At 41.3% G+C, this 22,596-nt stretch overlaps 1 protein-coding gene across 4 annotated transcripts in view; it reads right to left on the bottom strand.

Moving 5' to 3' along the window:
* ACBD6 (acyl-CoA binding domain containing 6) overlaps positions 1-22,596 on the bottom strand; it is an 87,759-nt gene that overhangs the window by 41,648 nt on the left and 23,515 nt on the right. For all 4 annotated transcript variants that reach the window (XM_062582013.1, XM_062582015.1, XM_062582016.1 and 1 more), the window contains exons 4-6: positions 20,797-20,879; positions 9,855-9,960; positions 2,759-2,848 (exon numbers count right to left, since the gene is read on the bottom strand). In XM_062582013.1, the coding sequence (XP_062437997.1) occupies positions 2,759-2,848; positions 9,855-9,960; positions 20,797-20,879 (279 nt within the window). The remainder of the gene's footprint in view (positions 1-2,758; positions 2,849-9,854; positions 9,961-20,796; positions 20,880-22,596) is intronic.

Below are 22,596 nucleotides of genomic sequence, written 5' to 3'. Positions count from 1 at the left end.
GCTTCTACAAGGATAAGCACTATTTGAGCTGAACTAAAATAGGGCAGCGAAGGTGAGTAAGGCACAGTCAGAGGCACAGTGAACTTGCATGACTTGTTCCAGGTTACCTACCAGCTACCTTCTGCTTAGGCCAGCTAAATCCCTTAGCGCACTGAGAGCCAAGATGGAGGAGCACTTATCAGGAAGGTAATAGAAGAGAGTGTAAATCATTTGGGCTTTTGGACTAACTTTTTAGAAGGATACTAAAACACAGGCTTTTCCTTCCTTTTTTTTTTTTTTTTTTTTTTTTTTTTTTTTTTAATTTTGGTCTATACAATTTCTCTCCTTTATTATCTGCTCTTAACCTTCATAATCCCTAATTCATCCTTTACTTCCTGTGCCACCTGCATTTAGGAACTGTTGCAAAATTGAATGAGACAGGGAAACATCTGAAGACTCAAGCAGTGGGTAGAAATTGCAGAGCCTGTTTGCTTGCAGGGCTTTGGCAGAGTGCTGCCTGCAGCCCGGAGGGGGAACTTTCACAGAGAGCACATCTTTCTGAAATAACAGTGCCACGATTCAAGTCACCGGAGTCCCCCTTACACTTAACCCATCCTTCTTTATAGCCTACACATTAACTGACAGTGCATTTAGTAATGTGTAATAGCAGATATTGCAGTGTTTACGGTCTGTTAGGAAGCCAGAATTTTTCCCTCTCCCTTTTTCTTTTGATAGCTCTTTAAAAAATTCTTTCTGCTCCTGCTTTGGATGTGAAATCTTTCAGGACAAAAGTCAAGATAAAAAAAATAGAAAAATAAACCTTAAGTCATTAAGTCTTGAAATGTAATTCCAATTTATATATGGCTGAGAATAAAAAAAGTGTCTGCCTTCTCTGGAAACATACCTATGCATGAACCAAGACCTTTATAAGAAAATTCTCCTTTATTACCTTGGTGGAAAAAAAAAAAAATCAAAAGATTGATTTTCTTTTTATGGCTATTATTAACCTTTTGTTACTAGCCAAAAATAATCTGGTTAGAAAACGTGCAATACATCATAAAGAAAAAAAAAACAGAAAAAGAGTTTAATAGAAAATTAATGTTCAGAAGAAAAAAGGTGATTCTTCCTTCAGCCTTGTCCAAGAGTCAGAACACACCATGGGGGAAAAAAAAAGTGAGACAAATGTCAAAAAGCAGTGAATTTTCAGATTGCTGCTACAGTATGTAGCATTGCAAATAAAGATCTCCTGGGCTGTCAGGGTAAAGGGGACAGGAAGGTGTTCGATCCTACCTTCCTCTGATTTTAAGCCCAAGCTGTTTAGAAATTTATCTGACACGTCACTCTCAGAGCTCCACGTGAAAGGTGCCTGCCTATTCCGACAGCGGGGCCTGCCGAGGCAGCCACGCACGTCCGCTGTTCGTACCGGCTCCCCGCCTTCCTCCACGGAGAGGAAAACCACAGCCCTCTGCGTAAGAGAAACCGCTCAGGCCTAAGCGCGAAGGTCAGTATCTCACCAGCTACAATGGAGCCGTGGCTCCTCATGTACATCCCACCTGCAGTTCTGCCCAAGTAAAGGCAAGAAAGACTATTCTACAAAGATTTCGTGTGTGCAAATACTAACGCAGCTTCTTCTATCCTATGAACTTAAGAGGTCTGCTGAGAACCCTGCAGGTCGCAACTGTGCTTAGGTCTATCCGGTATGGATTCCCAGAGCATTTGTCACTGGGCTGTTAAAAAGACTGTTGGTATAAGCTAGCAAATTTGTCAGAACAGGTGTATCCAGCTCCAAACTGGGCAGGAGAACAAAGCCAACAAAAGCGACTGTGGTAAAGAGCAGTCAATCGTAATTTGACAGAAATATGTTGAACAATTATTTCAGACATGACCACATTTACACAGACCAGGCCTTACCTACAAGGAGCTGGCAAAACTAGGAGTGCTGGCTCATGAACACGGGCAGATTCCAGTTGGATGGTAGAATGAACCATTCATAAAGCAGTGGCAATTCACGGCCTGGTGTCCTAAGGCACCTGAAAATTGCCACCAGCTTACCTGGGCTTACATGTGGGCTGCAAATTGCAGTGGCTGAAAAGCTGTTTTATGTTCAGTGCAGTCACCTTTATCCTAGAAGTGGTGATCTCCAAGAGAGTAAGGTAGTTATATGGGGACAAAAAATGCGTCAGCTCTTTGACTTAAATCTGCCCACAGTCAGGCACTGAGATCCAGCTGGAACTGTCATATGCCCACCATGCTGTGCCCTGAAACACAGCCTGATCCTACGGAGTGCTCCGTCACAAACAGGCATTTCTAGGATGCTTTTCTGTTTGGCAAAGTGAAGCTGCTGCTGTGGAATTCTCCTTCCACAAAAAGTCTGCTGGGACTGCAGAGTTATGAAAAACAGACCAAAAGAAAGCACTTACTTTATGTAAGTTTGCTACTTTATGTACCGAGCACCTAGCACATTAAAAAAAAAAAAAAAAAAAAAAAAACTCTCGTCAACAGTACCACTAGTCATATAGGAAATGACAGCCAGGTCATCAGAAAACTTTACTGCAAGGAGAAATTTCACTGGGAAGTGATAAAAGCCCCTTACACACATGCATTTCATGTAATTGAACTCTGCTATTTTTTGCAGGCTATGTCTTGATTCTCTTCTCTGTGATAAATGCTCTGGAAGAACTTGCTATGGAGTCTGGGAACAATTCAGTTTCAGGTGACGCATTTGGCTGGGAGGTAATACAAAACATAATTCAGGCTCATCTTTTCATTCTCTTCTTACCTGGCTATTAACATCAGCAGCATGTTGTAACAGTACTGAAACGAGCTCCTTGTGTCCTCTGTCGCAAGCCCAGTGGAGCAGTGCCCTGCCCTACAAACATCCAAAGGAAAATTAACCAAGTCAGACAAAAGCAGGGTAGAGAGAATCACAGTCTTGCTATGGAGTCCTGAGTACCATTAATAAAACAAACATGGACTGTTTTTTTTTTAAAAAAATTGCTAAGATTAGTATGTAACATACTACTGCTCATGATTTGGACTTAATAGTAACGCTGGAAATACTAGCAGTGAGGCATGACTTGATTCCACATTCCTTTAGTGCCAAAGCCCTAAGTCAGCAATAATTTAGAGGAGAAAAATCAGCAAGGTGTGAAAAGCAGGAGCCATAACATGATTTGCTTTCTTACACAGATTTGGGATTTTGATGCCTCTAACTGTTTTAGGAGCAAAGACTTACACAGTAAGGATAAACTTTTCAAAAGCTGCCTAAGGCAGTGGGACCCCAAATGCCCAAAAACTCATACCTCTGACAGATATGAAACTCTCAGCCAATGGACCCTGCCTCTCCTGCAGCAGAAGATTAAAATCGAGCGACTGAGCAGGTATCACCCACAACTGTCCCCCGCTCAGCTCTGCAATGTGGGTTGTTACACTCATACTTCAAGCACCTCCCAAACCACTCTACGTTGTTTCCTGTCCCCTTTTGACAAATCTCTGCACCTGAACCCTTCCCATGTGCTTCTGCCACCTATACAGGGGGATGTAATGAAAGTTCGGATCTTCATATTCCCCAGTTTCTGGATACTAAGCACTCCTCTGTTAAGCTATGCCCCAATCAGCCTGTTGTGGGCAGGGTGAGGTTGTCACGTGGTATTTTCCCCCCATAATAAACTCAAATCCCTTCTTTATGCCACTTTTTAAAAAAATAAGACAAGACAGGGCAAAACATGATGCTAAGGCAAAGAGAACCTCAAAATGGCCTTTAGCTTCCCTTCCATCTCTTCCCCTGAGATATATCATCTATCAAAAGGAGCGGCTGTGGTGGAGGAGAAGGATGAGTAGACAACAAGACACCGCTGTCCCCTCCTTACACTCCTCCAAGCTATCTGAGGAGAGCATCCAGCAATGCAAAGCTCTTGAAGCATTCACTGGTTTTGCTGTGCAGTGTCAATTCATCTCCTGACCTGCAAATTTTCCCTTTAGTGATTAAGAACAAAGTATTTACATGGAGCAGAGGAGGAAATAAGACTAGAACAGATGTAAACTACACCTGCAGGTACTGACACATCCACACCTAGAGCTGCTCTCCTCTCTGCCATGCATCACAGCTAGGAACAGTTCCCTGCCCAAAAGCAGCCAAGGGTGGAGTGCTTGTCCTCTGATAATCACAGACATGAAATGCATCCAAAGGAGTAACAGACACTTTTAACAAATAGGTACAAATTCTTCCTATCATGTTTAGATTTTTTTTTTTTAAAGTGGCAAGTCAAAAGAGAAAGCCCCAAATAGTTTAAGATAGAAGCTTTGCTTCACTGTTTACTGTATATGCTTATTAAACTCCCTGTTAGTATCTGTCTCTCCAGATTTAGTACATAGCAAGTGGTGTGCTTGCAGGAGATTCACTGGAAATCACACTGCAGATGAGTAGGAAATCATTCCCCTATCCATGACACTGTCAGGCCAACTTGTGTTTTCCAGGATGTTATACAAAATATTCACAGACCTTCAAAGCTGAAATTAGTTACACGACTCTGTGCCTGGTTATAAATCTCTTGACACAGCAGTGGGGAACGAGGTGAGCAACCTGATTTATCTGCTAATGGGAACTGCGAGCCAAATTCCCCAACCACAGTGCCAAAATTGCAGGACTGGTAGAAGACATCTGCAACTGCAGCTCACACATCTGCTGTTAGATATTCTTCAGGAGGGCAGCAGAGGCAGAACATTACTTTGAGTAAGGAAATGCAATCTCAAACACATGGCACTAAGCTTTTTAACATACCTTTTGACCCAGCAAGTAATTAATTTTTGTAACACATATTTTTAATGTTACACTAATTAACCTTGAATTAGAATGAATTTTCTGACAATGACTTTCTATGGAAGCACTGATGACATCCATGGGCCATTTAATGATTAATGTTCACTCGACATCACTATCAAAGTCTAAAATGGGGAAAGAGTCTGATTTAAAACAATTGGTAAACACTGAAAGCTCTTGAATTCATCTCTAACATTTTTAATTCAACTCTATACTACTAATTACTCACGATTTAGCATTTCAATTGGACAAGTAATACAAACTTTGTGCCACACATGTGTATTTCAGAAGAAAGACGCAAAAGCAGCACTTATCTGCAACATGCCTAAATGCGATAAATACTTCACATATATAAACTGGAATGATCTATTATATAGAAATAGTACTGTAACTAAACAATAATTATTGTGCAGTTATCAACAAAATAAAGTCATTTTTATCCTTTAAATACCAAAAATAGTGTTATAAATTATTGGCTATAACATGTTGGTTTGCATACGTTTCCAGACGAGTAAAATGCAATTTTATCAATGTTGAACTTGGCCAATATCAGTAAAGAAAAAAACAGTTTGGGAGGAAATAGGCTGCCAATTTTGTAAATTCAGCGTTATTGAAATACTACAGGACTGGTCCCTTCCTATATGTTGGAAAGCTGGTTCTGCTGCAAGTGCTGCCTTTTAAACAAGACAAGAAACTGAAGCCTGATCATCTGTAGTCATTAAAAGTCTCCTTGTGCTTTTTGCAGGAGTATGGATTTCAAGTCTTGGGCCAATTCCACTTTGGGTAATTACACTCTGCTTACCTATATATTTTCTCTGCAATTCTAAATGGATACAATATTTTCCAATTAGTGCCTTAAATGGTTCTGCATGGTAATCGTGCGCTATTAAAAAGCTGACACGTTCCACGCAAGAAATGGCTACGTTCTAGTAGCATGCGTATTATCCCTTAAACATAGGGTGCAAAGGACTTTGGAGCCCTTCTCTGCAAGGGCACACCATTTGAGATGGAAATAAAAATACCTGCAGAAGAAACCCAGTCTAGTTACTACACAACAAAAAGCATCGCTAAGGAACTTGTTTCAAAAACAAGAAATTATTCTGTATTACTTGCATAATATCCAGAAAAACGTTCAGGAGTTCCAGCTAATACACTTAGCCAGCTACAAAATCTACTTATTTACCTTGCGTATTAAAAAACGAGCAAGCAAAAAAAAACCCCAATACCCCCCCCAAACAAAAAAAAACCCACACCATTTCAGAGATGAATCAAACTGAGCGGGAAATCTCAACAGTTGTTGCAGAAGTTACTTGAGAGGATGCATTTTCCCCTGCCACTAAAGTATTTAATAAAAAGAGCATAAAAATAGCTCCAGTGCACTAACCCTGCCTCTTAAATCTTCTGTGCTTTGCTTGGGTTGCCACTGCCAGCTTGGCTGGCTTTTGCAGCAGTTTCTCAAGCCAACAGCGTATCAGTTTTGCTCAGCTCCAAGTCACAGGGTGTTCACAAACAAAGCACAGGACAGGGATTTGTCGCAAATATACTGAGCCTCAGCAGACAGACGGATGGGAATAATTTTCACATCAACTAGCCAGTGCAGAGAAAGAGAAGAACAAAGCCAAACCAAATGGATACTCTGCAATATTAAGCTATACTTCCAGGTACAACGTTTGCTGCTGTAATTACTGAAAACCAGAGAGCTAACTTGTGGCAAGTGTGTTCTTACTAGTAGTTAAGAGACATATATAATGGCTGCATCCCCACCAACGCTAGCAACATTGGTCAACGGGAGGGCATTTGTAGCAATTATGTATGTAGGAAACTTGAGATTTGATTTGGAAGTCACTCTCTTTCAGAGCTTTAAGATGTTTGGGGAACAAGTCTGCAGACAGAGAAGTGTGTGATGCTTCTTCAACCCCATTTTTCTTCCATCCTTTCCTTAGAAGCTGCCATCAGTTTGCCATTTGCTGTCTCTAGAGCATGAGACCTGGGGACTAGGCTGTCCTCAAATTGTTTCAGCTGTCTTTCATTATGTTTTTGGCAAGGGCATAAACACTGTATACAGGTAACATGCCTGTTTAGGATGATTTCTTCGACAATTAGAAAAAACTAACAAAACAACCCCTCTATCTACAGCCTCCGCAGACCCTGGCATAAGCTACAAAAGCAACTTATCTGTGCTTCCAAACAATTTCTGATTTGTTAAATGTTGAAGAAACACTGTCCTCAAAAGACAGCAATCTACAATACCAGAATGTGCCTGAAGCCCTACAGCCAGAGTTCACTTCTCATTTCATTAGTTCTGCTGACATATGGAAGAAACTTGCTTTTTTTTTTTTTTTTTTTTCCCTCCCATCTATGCTACTCTTAAGTGAATGCAAGCTATTCTGTTGAACTCTGGGCAATTTAGATACAGTAAATGGAAGCTTGTACATGATTACTGTCATTAGATTCTTTGTTTAATTCTAAATTGGAGTTTATTACATCTGAACTGTTAGCAAGTATGCTGGCTTGAGTGCTGTACGAGGGATTTTTCTTCCTTTTCTTTTCTAGGGGAGGAGACAATTTCTTCTTCCAAATTTGCCAAGCGCATCTCTCTAAAACCTAGAGTATTTTCCTGCCCTTTCTGAAATCCTTTTGCTTCTAGTAAGGAGTCTTGTCCCTGTTTTACATTTATATTTGGGATTTCTTTTCTCCTTTTGCTAACTTTTTGCAGATTTACAAAAAATAAAAATAAAAAAATAAAAGGAGGACAATTAGATACAGTACTAATAAAGAAGTGCAGATACAATCTAAACATCTTACAACCTCAGTCAAGTGATTATTCTACAAGAAAAAGATGTGCTTAGCTTCTTTAATACTTTAGCAGAAGACTATTCAGTGCTTCAGCGGATTTTGTTCCATAAGTTAACTCTTTGTACGTATCCACACTGCCATTTCAAATTTATTGGTGTTTAAATCAAAAAAGTGACAGTGTGAGTTATGTTCAGAGGGCCAGGAGATGCATCTTTTGGATATGGCAGGATGTATTTATACAGTAACATTAAGACAGTTAATAAAAATGACAAGATTATGCTTTCATACACTTCATTCTACCAAAGCCTCGGTCTGGGTTATATCTCTTCTAAAATGGGTTCTAAAACTTCAATCAGCCTTCATGATATTGGAAAATAAGCTACCATCCAGATTTTGAAGAACATGTTTGGATATCAAACAACACTGTTAATAGTTTCAGCTCCTTAAGATACCACATATATGTATATACACAAACTAGGAACCAAGCTGCGGAAGCCAGCACTTGCCAAAAAAGGTTCCTACTTCTCTATTAGAGCATTTGCTGGGATAAGCTACAATAACCAAGGCTGTGAGAGTCTCATCTATGGATGAGTTTTGCACCAGTGGGAATCTTTCCATGAACCTGTCGCAGAATTTCAGAGGTTTCTTATCTCTGCTGAAGCAATTCCATGTCCTGCAACAGCCGCATGCTAATAGCTGCTATTTCTAAATTAGTTCTTCCCTTACATCAAAGATTCATAGACAGTTCTCAAGGAGGATGAAACCTGACAGTTTTCACATCTGTCTCCTAGCATTTATGTTGTGAGAACACGAACATTTTAATCATCTTTCACAAAAATGTTATGTTTTTTAAAACCAAAATGTTTTGTCTAAAAACACACACATTTGTCATTTGAACACAAAGAAAGTTACACACTTCTGAACCCTGCTGACTATGTAAGGGCATCTTTTCAATGAAAATGAAGCAATTGTAACGTGTTACCATACACTTAATGCAAGCACATAATTGCAAAAAGTGAGCTTTTATCAATGAAAGGATTTCAGTCCTGTTCTGAATGACCACCCTGAATGTTTACTATTATAACCTGTGGTCAGTGAAGGGACGGCTGGAGCTCAGCAGCGACGCTGCTGCATTGACTGTGTTGCACATGACAGTTTCAGTTCATTGAATTTATGATGTGAAATTCCAACCCTGATTGTGAACAACCTTCCTCTCCTCTGAAAATTAATTCACATGAATTCCTGATTAATAATAAAAGTCCCTGCCATCAGCATTCAGAGCCCCAGCCGGGGCTGTCATGGCTCAGAGGGCAGAAATCTGCTTAGAGCTACAAGAGAACCCAACTGAATTTGTGGCGTCTCAGTCTATGAATGTGTAAGCACTTCATCTGTTCACCAAAACACAATGTGCTGGGAAGCAGCCGGCAAACGGAGCTGTAGATACTATGGATCAAGAGGAGGGCTAGGTGGCAGTATGCAAGCACTGAAACCACCACGACAAAGCTGGTACCACTACATTTCCTGAAGAATCAATAAAAAATGTGACTGCACACTTAGAATGTTTAATGTTTACCTTTACAAAAAAAGGGAAAAAAAAGATTAAGTTAATTCACAATTTTAGACATTTGTCCTTCTTAAAAACTTTGGTCAATGTCCATGAACCTCCCTATGGGGAAATGGTGCCTTGACTGAATGATAAGCAGAAAAAGACAGGACGAAGCCACCATTTTCATGAAGGCAGCACAGCCGGAGCCGCTCACTGACCCTCTGCCTAGTGGACAACAAGGAACCCAAATGACATCTAGCCCAGCCTGTACAGTTTGGGATGGCTTAAAAGAAATCTTGACTACTTCAGTCTTGAACAGAGTGGCAAAATGAGTTCATTGGTCAACTGGCTGCAGTCTCTTGAAAAGCCATTTCCCTCGCTTCCTGCTTCTATCTGACCACATTTAACGCACAAGATTGAGAAAGGGGTTACTGAGCAAATCTTACTCTGCAAGTTGCAGCTGCTGTTGCTAAAATAATATAGAACATTTTCTGAGATGTCACGGCATTGCAGTTTGTACACCCACACTACTAGAAAGCCAGGGGAAAGCTATTGCTACTTTAAAATAGATTACAATTATCTGAGTGACCAAGTGTTCGTCCAGCCACCATAGTACCTGATTATACTAATCCTAAACTAGGAATCCTAGAAAGGCCTGGAGTTGTGAACACAAAAAACAATTAAGATTGATAGATTTTATCTTTTTCTCCATACCTCCTCATCGGTGACATTCACGTCCACGTTTTTTGATCGAATGGCTTTGGTTACATGGTCAATGTTGTTTTCTCTGCAGTAATCAAAAATGTTCTTGTCCTCCTCCCTATTCAGGAAACAACGACAAAAGAAATTTGTTTTACTGCATAACACAAAGGCCACATACATATCTTTTTGCTCTAACTTAGCTACAGACACATCCATTCAACGGTATCACTGGAGTAAAACAGTCTTCTAGTCTTCTAGTGTTGTACATGCAGAATACTGTTTCTTCCAAGAGAAGAGACAGAAGGACTTGCTTCCTAGAAAAAAAAGGTTGCTTTTAGCATTATTATACCATCTTTGCTCCTGTGAACCACCACAAGGAGTTTACAAAGTTCCTAGTTAACACGGAACCAGTTCTGTCTTTGTATAAATCACTGCAACCCTCCAGAAGATAAAAGGCTAAAGCTTTTCTTCTCCTTGCTATACAAACTGCTTATAAGAGCAGTCACTCTGGGTCACACCAAAAGCTCCTCCAGTGCCACATATCTCTGACAGTAGCTGCTAATGAAGGCTCAGGAAAGAGGAGGAACAGGACCTGCACACAGCAACCCATCCCCAGGTTAAACCCAGCTTCCAAAACTCAGTGGCTTAAGGATTTCCGTAGCCAGAAGCTGCACCCAGTCACATTTATGAGCCCTTTTCAGGTCCTTTTCTCCACTCTTTCTGCTGTTTAACACATTTATACTTTCACCTCTAGGAAGAATGAGCTCTACAGCTTGGTATTGTGCACACAAAGGAGTGAACAGTGAGCAAATACTTTCCTTCAATGGTTTTAAAACAGCTGCCTGATATTATTGGGTACTCTTTCACAAGTAATTGTTATTTATTCACCTACTTCATACTGTCCACAGACCTCTCACATGACTTTGCACATCATCCCTCCTCCAGACTAATTGCTCCTCTTAGCCCACGTTGTCTCCTCGTGCAGAAATTCTGCTCGTTCTCTGATACCCCTTTTTCAGTCTCTTCAGTCTCTCTGCTTTTATGACATCCTCTCTGAGATGGGTTGAACTGCATGTTATATTAAATATGCAAGTGCATAGATTTATACAGTAGGATAATGTCTTCATTCTGCTCTCTATTCCTTTCCTCAATCTTCCTTTTCTTCCTTTTATATATATATATATATATATATATATATAAAATTTTTTTTTTACTTGTCATGAAGCACTGTGCACCAGTTACTTGTGCAAAGCTCTTCCATAATGTTTTAAGAATCTGGAGGTGGTCTTAACTTCATAACTTCATTAAATTAGATTGTTTGGTTGGCTGGTAAAAACAGCAGTTTTAACGTGTTTTCTGAAGCCACGGTAGCACACTCAGATCTAGAAGAAGCTATGTCTAATTCAAACTCCAGTGACTCCAAAACTTGTCGATCTTCCTGCCTGCAAGCAGGTCCGAACGAGCATTTGTTGACATCCTAGCACAAGCACACGCTGGTCCCTCTGCATATTCCAGCCTACTGCTCTGAGCTTGGAGTACAGTCAAGCTTCATCTTAATCCCCTCAGTCTAAAAAGGAGTACAAAGGAGTTGCTTGGAGGCTGGCAAAAAAAAAGTGAAGTCCTTGGCCAAAAGCCAGAAAGAACACCAAGGACTTCACAGGTCACCAAGTTAAGATGAGACATGAACTGTAGCAGCATGGCTGAGCACAACTCTCCTACCTTGCATGCTGGTATGCCAGTAGAAAGTTACTTATCCCAGTACAACTGATTCTTTGAAAGGGGCTATATCACACTAGCAAAAGACACTATTATAATAATGTCTTTAGGTATGGATAAACTGATACAACTGTATTCCTAGTGAGGAGTAAAGAAAAGTCAGAGTTGCATTGCTTAAAACTAAATAAAAGCCCTGCACACTTCTCTCCTGTTCCAATTTCCACATGAAAACAACTGCTCAAAAGACTCCGTCAACACTATTATGGATTTGGTAGTTTAACAAGAGTCACTAATACGTGGTAGCCAACCTTTCCCATGGCATCCCCAGCTTTCAATAATCTGAACTTATGAAGGTTCATATGTTCAGCAGAATTCGGACCTGAGAGCCCCAAAGGAAATCCCTCATAAGCACGGGGGCTTGCTGGAGTAGGTCAGACCCGCCAGGGAGTTTGCTATGCTGAGTGCCTTTACGCAGAAGAGAACAGTCTCCACAACGTAATGGGGCGGTTTCAGGAAAACTGACCCCTTGGTGTTAAAAGGCAACAGCACTTCTCCCATCTCATCTGCACTGCTCTGGAACCTGGAGGGCTGAAAAGACACAACAAAGGAAAGTAAAATCCAAACATGATTTGCATTAGTTGGCAATGAGTTACGAAGAAAAAGCGATGCTTTCTGACTTGCGCTCCCAACAAAAATGAAGATACAGGTGCCACCAAGACCATGTCTGCCAACTTGCACCTAGACAGGCAGAGCTTTGTAAAGCAATTTTGACTTCCAGGCTTTTATTGTTATGCATCTAATTGTAAACTATATTTCATTCTTCAGATTTCAAATGCCCTTCTCCTTCCTCAGGGGCAGTAAAGGTAGGAAAAAATACTTTAAAAAGTTCTGCTACTTAGCTCTAGCAGTAGAAAAAAGTGCTCCCTTCTCTGAAGAAGTCACTTCCTCTGATCTCCCTTGCACTGTTAGTAGCACCTTTCTCCTGCACATCACCTCTACGCTTGGTATGCAACCAGTCCTCTTGCACAGCTGAGCTGCAGAGCACACTGCTCTCCATGCAGTGTGAGATCTTGTACCTTCCCAAGGAAGTGGCCTAGGGGCACCACAAAAGTTTTCCAATTTCTTAACTAGTCTCTTGTGAACTCATTCGAGGCCTTGTCTGTACACTACACACAAGCTCCTGCGAAACAAATCACTGCATGCTTTGGATGTGATTACTTTGAATTCTGAGGGGGAAAAAAAATAATAAAATCTTGTAGTAGGACCAGGAAAGGCAAAAGCCTAACTTGCTTAAGGTGGAGCCGGAGAGATTTCTGATAGACGTTTTGAGACACACCTGCTCCCACTAGCAAGGGCTGCTTTTACACACCAGGAGGTTCCTTCCGTTCTACCTTGTTAGTTGAACCGCTTAAACGTGCCCGTGGGTGCCAAATAGCAGCTTTTTGGGGTGAAGCTACTATTCTGACAATACTGCACAACAACTTGCTTCCAACTACTTTTTCCTTCACAGTTATGTCTGGATGATTTTCTGTGCCATAACCATGAGTTCACTGTCCACAAGGTGCAAACTGACTGACACGGCTATTTGGATGTGATTTAGCTTTTCTAGAATAACTGCCTCTCTTAATGCTCTATATATTCCCCTTCCACAGAATCACCTTTATTTCAGAACAGTTTCCACAATGGATTTATTCCAGGATAACAAAGCAATTTCCCCAAACCTTATCGTCATGTGGGGAAATTTCATCTTTCCACTGTACATTTATTTTTAAGTTTAAAAAACTCCCCTGCCTTAAAAAAAGGGGGGGGGGGGGAAATCTTAGTGCATATTCTCTCCCCGGTCATTCTACAAATTTGACAGCAAGAAATAAGCCAGTTCAACAAATGCAAAGGAACTCTAACCAGTCTTAATGAAGATTTTTACCTAGAAACAGTTTGAGGAAGCTGCACCTCAGACATTTAAAACTTGAATCTAGTCACATGCTAAAAAAAAGTCAAGGCAAACAGAGAAAAATTAACTCAGAAAAGGACTTGGAGGTTCAAGTGAATTTTTGCGGCATCAATACTAGAAAAAAAACTCCACTTAAAGGGTGTGAATGCAGTAAAGACACTATTGCTATCGGCTGACTTCCTATTCAAGACTACACAGAATAAATAATCATAGCTCAAAAAAGCCTTGCAACTGTGAGCTCATTTTTGCCCTTTATTTCATGCGTCTACATATGCACACACAAGAAGCCCTCCACAGTAGTGGTTACTGCTACACAAAGTGCATGCCGTGCTTTCAGGCCGGTCCCTAGTGGCTTTTTGCGCTCTGCATAAGAAACTGGTCAGAGCCGACAGCGAGGCCTTGAAGCTGGTGGAAACAGAGCCTAAAATCCCAGAGAAACACATCAGAAGTACGGCAGTAACAAACACTGCAATGAGGTTACTCAAATAATGCTACAGAAAAGAGAAAAAACAATCTACCGTTTCTATATTGAAAATACAAATCATTTTGCAAAAAGAAAAACACAGCATTTAAGACATCTGCAGATGGGAAAGACCATGAAACTCCAACATGAAAATATACACAGATTAAAGAAAGCGTAGCTAAATGAAGACAGTGAAAAGCAGCTTTATTTCTGTATCACCCTGTGTGAGACATACAAGCACTACCTCTTTTTACTTAGCTAGACTTTTCAAATCAGCAGCCATTTAATAGTCTGTAATAGTAGTAAATGTGTACATCTCTACTTGTTTTTTTTTTAGGTTGGCCAAAAGGGTTTCTCTTCTCTTCCTTCACCAGCACCTGTTCTGCTTGCAAAGCGATTCTCTTCTGTTCTCCTGCCTCCGCAGCAAGCAGTATTAGCCCTGATCCACAACCAACCTGAACCGTATCTGGTGCTATGGGTAGTGCAAGTGAAGCTTTTTCAGTCCTTAACTAAAGGATGTGGAAGAATTTAAACCAAGCCATCGCTGCAGCCTTTGTAATCTTGGAAAGCTTCACAAGGCTTCCTCAGAAGCCACCCAAACTACGCAGGTGTTGAGCGTAGACAACAGCAAACAGCTCACAGGCAAGGATCTGCTGTCAGGGCTTGACTTCCATCCTACCTGTAACACCATATACTTACTTGCTCTCTTAACAGCAAGAGAGACTGTCAGGAAGAGGCAAGGGAAAGACTCGAAATTCAAACATTCAAGTCTTCCTGTAACCTCACCGAGAGCATCCCCTGCGCCCGTTTCCTTCCTCCTCCTCGCAGGTTACCTCTAGTGCAAAGCTCTGGGCAGAGGCCGCGACCCGCTGCTGCTTTCAGGCAGGGCAGCGGTGAAGGAGCCCAGCGAGGAGCCGCCTGGGGAGCAGCCGCCTGGGGAGCAGCCCCGGCCCCGGCCAGGGCCTCGGCTGCTGCAAACAGGTGGCTTCGCCCGCCCGCCTGGCACAGCGCTGCCAGCGAGCCGGAGCTCGGCGACGCGCGGAGCCGGCAGCCCGCGGGAGCCAGGAGCCACTCGCAACAGTTACTGTTTATGTCAAGGCCCCTGGTCCCCAAGGGACCCATTTTCACATAATCTATAATTATCTCTTCGCTTTAATCGCCTCGTCACTTCTGAGGCTCTCCTGGGCACAGGAAGAGGAAAAGCTCATTAACTGAACCTTTTCTCCTCTCTCCAGCCACCCATAGCTTTTAATTGCTTGGTGTTGTTATTATCTATCAGTGCAACTGGGATCATTTTCATAAGAAAGGGTGGTGGGAGGGAGGGAGGCAGGAGCGTGTCCCAGAGGTATGCACCACAGACAAACCTTTGCTTTCTCAATTATTTATGCCAGCTGAGGTTTTACAAGCTGAATAAATCCATAACTCAAGTTTATTTTGAACCAGCAGGCTTTCCCAGGGGAAGTGTTGCCCACTTGCCTGCACACTTGTGTGCTGTCCTTGGAGAGCGGCTGGGACATAGTAAGACATGTGTCATCCAATTCCCCACCCATCTCGGAAAGGCACTCGCACTTTGGTAGATTAGCAGCATCAGGAGAGCGGAGGCGGCAGCGAAAACCCAAAACAGGAGCTGCCATTTACGGATGCAGAGCCTCCCAAGGGGGAGGGAGGCCCAAAGCAAACAGCCCCTTTGCACAACAAAGCGGGACCCCAAGGGTCACTGCTCCAAGGAAATGGAACAGGAGGGTGCAATAAAAGCCAGGATAAACTTGGCAATCATCTTGAAGTCAGGGTCTCTAAATACCACCCGGAGAGGATGCATTTCTAAATTACACCAAGTTTAAGAAACAGAACAAAACAAAAACAAAAGCAAAAAAACCCAGTAACTCAAGCGCTTGGATTTGCAAGTGTTTTGTTTCTGAGCAATTGCTCTCATTTGCAATACGGCTGCGTGCTGCAGGCTGCCCGGGCTCTCTGTAACTGGAAGAGCTCGCTCTCCTACGGGGATTTCACAGCCGAACATTTGTGTAAGTGACAGACAGCTGCGATGCAGCCACGTGAACGCACTGTAACGCCAGCGTAAGCCCTTAATTCCCACCAAGCCAAGGATGCTCGATCCCATTTTTACACTTAAATTCTGCAGTTTTGTGCTCATTCCCGACCCTGGCATTCCTGAAGACAGAGAGCAGGAAAAGAACAAAACCCCAAACACGCTCCAGAGCGCCGGGCTGGTTTCAAAAGCTGGTACTGCTCCGAAGCAGCATCTTCACAATGGATGCTGGAAGCAGCTCTTTAAAATTCAGCAGCTTTTGTGCCTGACCACACGCAGCGACCTCTGGTATTTTCTGCCAAAACAGTTCATTTGTCTCACAGAACAACTAATCAATTCCTGAGCCCATCAATCACAGGGCGCGCAGCCCGGGCCGGCAGAGGGGCCAGATGGCGGCGGCGGCAGCGGCGGCATTAATGCAATTCTGACTCTGCACGGCACCCAGAGAGCTCCCCGCGCACGAGGGGTGGCGGGGGTGCAGCGCGCTGCCTGCCCTTTCCACCCCCCCCAACAGTTTAGTCCTTGCTCTACCATCCAGTTCCTAAACTTCTCCCCAGCTCTTAATTGGGGAATGCAAGGAGATGCATCTCGGTTCCCCTCCTTCCTAGAGTTGCAAGGAAGGGCAGAAGTTTCTACCAGAAAAGCACATCTTTCTTACACGTCCCACAGTCCGGAAAAAATTTCAGCTTAGTCCAACAAGGCCTCGCTCATCTCCTTGCGTTACCTGCACGCTGATGCCTGCACAAAAGAAACAAGGTCTGCATGTCGAGAGGGCGTCTGTGCAGCAGAGGAGGGCTCCTGCTCTAAATGAAAAAGGAAGTAGACATTTGGCAACATTTTTTCCATGGTCTCCATCTGCCAAGTAAATGCTTTCATTTGCTAGAAACACTTGTAAACTATGTGTTTATTTATTTTTTAAAAAAACTCTTTTTAAAAACTCTTTAAAAATATTTTAAAATAACTTTAAAGTTGCATTTCCACTTCTACAGCATTTTTGGTATCTCCCTCAATTTGTGTCTTAGATGAGAATTATATTGGTGACACATCAGTCTACTTCATTTGTTTATTTACCAGGTTTGGGAAACTGTAATTATAACTACTTGTCCATGGAAGAACTCAACTATTTCTGCTATGGACATAATGCTTTATGCAACAGTAAAAATAAATAAATAAATAAATAAATAAAAACAAACAAACAAAATCACCCACCAAAAAATCACCACCACTAGCAACAAAACACCACTATAAGCCACCGGTGCTGGATTGGGCAGTGTGAAATCACAGACAATTTCTAAATCCCTCCTCCAAGCAGAACCTCCAAGTCCCAGCATCAGTCAACAGCATGCATTATTTTTGTGCAACACCTGAAGTGAGATAGGTGATTTAGAGAGATACCAAAAGGCAGACCACTATGCTAATACATTTTGCAACCTCTCCCCGTTAGTCACTGGGGGTACTTCAGCTCTTTATTGCCAGGGTTTATTAATGACTCCTAATTGATGAGCAGTGCCCAGCACCCCAAAGGAAATAACTGCTATGCCTCGTTAGCTCAAGAGACCTCCTCCTGATTTGAGGATTGATCTATGAACACACAAATTGCACCGATTTAACTGAATTTGTTTCTAAATTGATTTAATTAGATCAGCATAACCTGTTTCTACAGATGCTCTTGAATTTATTTGGAATAAGTACAATTTATTTACGTGAGCCAGACAGTTTTCTATCTTGTCCTCAAAGTAGAAACATTTGAGATAACTAGTGATAACGCAAAATGAGCCCTGGCAACATCCCAGTTCTTACAAATTCTGATCCACCTGACTTCAGGTCAGGGTATGGTAATTCCACTTTGCCCAACATTTACAGATTTGTACCCTAAAAAACAACCATTTAATTCCACAATAGGAACGTAGGCATTCTCTCTTAATATGACCCCTTAACTAGAAAACACCCCAGCAACAGCTCAGGGAAATAGAGACTAAAGTGGATCAAATTACACTCTGATTTTGGCAAGTCTGTTTTAATGCCTGAATTAGGCCCAGGGTTGACAAATGGGTCAATAAAATAGTCTGCAAGGTTTCTTTTCACAGACCTTTGACTATGAGTTTATAGCTATACAGACATATGCTGAACTTATCGATAACTACTAAAGTAGTGAAGTTTTTGCTATCTCAAGGTATTAAGTTTTCTTTCCCCTTCTGTCCCCAACCCAGCTTTCTAGAGCATACTGTAACTCTCCATCAGCTAACCTTCATTACTTGCATTCAAACTCCATTGTAACTACAAGCAGCAGCCAATGAAACCCTAAAGTACAAAGAAGTTCCCAGCTTTTGGTGCAACACCTGAAAGCCTATAATTGTGTAACAGCATGCATGATTTCCAACTTAGGATTGGTCAAAGGAAAACTTAAGCCTGATGACAAAAAGCTTAGAGTTTACCTATAGACAACGGAATCCTAGAACCAAAATACAGAAAATTAGTATCTTAATTTCCTACAGAAAATGACTTTCTCTTCTCGCCCTCCTCCCCCTTTTTTCTTTTTAACAGCCTCAGAAAGTCACTTCACTTCTCAGGCAAGGTGGTACTGCTATCAACCCAATTTACTTCATGCTCTAGATAAACCTGGAGGCCAAATTAAATGTCTAGAGCCCTAGTGCCATCCTTCTTAGGCTAACTTAGTTGTAGTTTTTGTAACAGTGCAATTTTGTTACTTAGGGCTATGCTTTTCATCATATAATCATCACCACTCACTAAGGATGTACTATACTTGTACAAATTTATTCCCTGCTCTGGTAAAAGAACAAACAATAGACATATAAGCCATATTATATGGTTATATGTTAAACTACACTGAGAAAGTTGAAGTCTTACAGCTTGCATGCAGGCAAGATACTGTGCTGACACAAGCTCACATCATATCTTGCATTTGAAGATGCTGATGTCTACCAGGTGAGCTGTGTTAACAAGTCACATGAGTGTTTCTATCCTGCTTCAGCAGCATTAGGAGACTTTATTTAACTGGCTTTCAGCAGCAAGCAAACTATTCCAGCTTTGTCAGATGGTACATCTGTCTACCGCCTTGTTTTGTAAGGACTAAGGCTGTGCTATACTGGGACACAACTACTGGCAAACTGCTACACGTGGCACTCAAAATATTCCTCATGGTAGATCTGGGAGGGGAAAAAAAAAGAAAGAAAAAAGCATTTTAAGCTGCAGTTATTTGCAAGTCCTGCACATGCCATGCTCTTGTGAAAATAAAAACAAATCACAAAGAGAATATTTAACCTAGTTAGGCCCACTAGGACAAGCCCTGTTTTCCTGTAGGCAGTGCTGTATTTCATGACCAGGAAGGGGCACAGGTGGTACTTGAGATAGCCTCTCCTCTGAAAGGGTGTAGAAATAAACATGTCTCACACTCAGCATCCATCAGCAGGCAGCACTGATCATTCAAGAGCTGGATGAACAGCTCAAACAGGATTTTAACCACAAGGTCAAATTATGAGCTCAAGGATGCTGGCCAAGACCTAGACTGACAGTCCAAGGAAGAAAAAAGGAGCTTGCGGCTACTAAGAGTACCATTTCTCAAGCAGAATGTTAAAACAAGGTCATACCTGCCCACCTTTGGTCAAGGTCCAGGCATAAGTTAAAGATGCGTTGGCTTTCCGTGCAAAGTAGAGAGGGCGAGTCCTGGCCAAGTGTTCCATCTTACTATAAAACAGATTGCAATGCCTAAGGAAACGCCCGCACTACTGCCGAGCGCAAAGCTGCTCCTGCATTTGCTTATTCAGAACACAACCATATTAATTTCTACCTGAGCTCCTTGCAAAGAGCTTGGAACCACCTGCTCATGATTTATTTTTCATTAGTTTGTGACTACAAGTCACCGAAATGCTGTGCTAGAGTTTTAACTCTTCGGGAGAATTCCTAGCAAGCTCGGGAATATGTGCGTGTGTGAAATGAAATCAAACAGTGTTTATATTTTAATCTACTGAGACTAAAATGATGCAAGACATAAAATAAAACAAAGATGATCACATACACATAACTGGGTGACTGCAATATGACAGCAAACACTGCTGAAAATTTAGTCTTCTCTGACTATTCATTTTAATTAAAAATATGATGCTGTATTCCCAAAGATTCTCCAGGCAATCATTTATGTATTGGAAGTAATATTATGCCCATGCTTAATAGTTGTGCATTTACTATGGAACTAAAAAAAAAAAAAAAAAAGAAAAGAAAAACCCAACAGCTGTCCTCATTCAGTAGCTAATGTCACTTACTGCTTGCACCTTGGCAGTTTTTAAATAGCAGCTATTCTAGATCAGTAAGTGCATTTCTGCTATGGCAGCTGCAGAAGCTAGAAAAAAAATTAATTAAAGGTGCAAGCTCTCCCTGAAGGCAAATATTGTCCAATATTAAAACCTTCACTGAACATTTCTTAGTGAATGTATTGGTAAAGAAATAACTATTTGAAAAAGGTAGTGTCTGAAGAGCTTTCTATAAAAAAAGCCAATACTACTTTTTTTTAAGCCATATAACTGAAAAATGGGAAGCCTTGCCCTTCCCCCACATTTCGTGCTAGGAAAAGGTTAGTACCTGGCAGTGATACAGGCAGTTATTGATTTAAATGATTATGGACCTGAAAAGTTCTTTCCTGTCATTTATTATCCTGTTGCAGTTGCCACCACACTTGTGTGATATTAAAAAAAAAAATTGCTTAACAGAATTCCATTAGAAAAACACCGGTTTTTAACTGAAGTCCAGAGCAGATAATCACCTGATTGTTTCTTCTTGATACAACGAGCTGACAACTGGGCCTCCAAAGGCGGTTTTGCATTCTTTTCCTCTCTTCTCTGTAGTCTGGAAGAAAAAGAAAAGAGTGGTCCAGCATCCCGGCTCTCGCTCCAGACTGGGCCACCCCTTCGCCACCTCCCACGCCTTCCCAGCCCCAGAGACGAGATCACCCTCTGGAAACCTCATCGGCACGGGAGGATGCATCTCTGGCCCCCTAGGACCCAAACGCTGAGCTGCTGTGAGGAAGCATAATGTTACGTTACTAGATTGCAAAGCTTGCCTTTATAAATCTATTTAATATAGATTTAAAATTAAATTTTATAATGGGTAGCATTTCCAAATGATTTACTCCCAGGAACTCTAGGATTCGGAGTGATTCCCACTATAATAGAAATGAACAATTAGAATAATGATTGATCGATGCAGAGCCCAAAGCCTCCCTTTTCAAAAAACAGCCAGCAGTTTGGGACCTGCAATTCAAGACACTTGCTTTAAATTGATGCCAGATTTTCACAAAGGGGTAAGCACCTGCTATCTGAAAGCCTGACCCTACTACAGGGTGCAAAAAAATCTAGTTATTCTAGGGAATCGCAGCTCTCTGCCTTCAGGTAAGTAATTCAAACTGCTCTGCAATTCCCAGCAATAACACCTTACATAAACAGCCCGTCAAGCGCAACGCGTATTGTCCGTGGACAGTTTTGTTGCTTTCAGTGACAAGATATTGTCACGCTCGAGTTGAATAAAATCCGAGGAGCAAAGGAAAAGCCAGCCCGTCCTCCAGCCCCCCCTTAGAAGATGTGATGCATTGCTGATTACCCAAAATACACTGTTAGGTAGAATCAGAATTCTACCTGCAAAGATGTCATTTTTAAAAAAATAAAATATGTTTATGTTTTTCTTTCTTCCTGCACTCTACATTGCTTTCGCTTTAAACCCATTTACTCCCGCCTCCAATAATACATTCGCTTTTATATCCTGCTCAGTTTGAGCTCCTGTAACAGCCCAAACAACGTTTGGGTTTGCAGATATCTCAGACACACTTATTTAAAAGAAAAAAAAAAAAAAAAAAAAAACAGGAAGAAAATTGGCTTTGCAAACTATTCTGTGGCAAGTAGTCTCTCTTTAATCTAGAGTAAAAGGTGACACAAAGTTCTCCCTGAAGGGAAAGGGCTTTCAAGTCTTTACAGTGCAATGCCCCTCTTAAAAAATTATTTAGCAGAGAACCTTACTGTCCATCAATTATTTCCACACCACTTACGAAGAAAATTAATTTCAGATCATCTGCTATTACATGCAAGAGCTACTCCTATAAAATGAAGCTATATTCACAATGAGTCTATCTTTTTTGATGTTGAAAGACAGTAGTCATTCAATCAGCTTCAGGAACTACTTTTTTTTTTTTTTTTAATCTATATTATTTCATCTCTTCCCCATGGCAATTTGGAGATTTTTTTTTCAAAGTCAAAAACAACACTTGCAAATATAATTTCATCCTTCTTGAAGCAAAAATTGTAAAAAAAGGTTTCTTGGATTAAGGTTGCCTTCTAAAGTTGCACAACTAATGCATTTCCAAAGATTAATTATGTTGATCAAGTACATATAAGGTTATTGAGAAAATTAATGATAAAGCCCTTCCCAAAAATGCTTGGGCAAGAATCTCTCTGGGTCTTAACCTATTTATAGGTTACTTTGTCCAAGCAGCTTTTATCTCATTGCTTTTACACAGAAAAAGGTAACTGGAATATACAATTTATGAGTCTCGAGCTAAGCTTGTTCCTTCATA

This window comes from Rhea pennata, chromosome 8, assembly GCF_028389875.1.
Source record: "Rhea pennata isolate bPtePen1 chromosome 8, bPtePen1.pri, whole genome shotgun sequence".
Taxonomy (NCBI): domain Eukaryota; kingdom Metazoa; phylum Chordata; class Aves; order Rheiformes; family Rheidae; genus Rhea; species Rhea pennata.
This window is presented reverse-complemented; position numbering and strand designations above follow the sequence as displayed.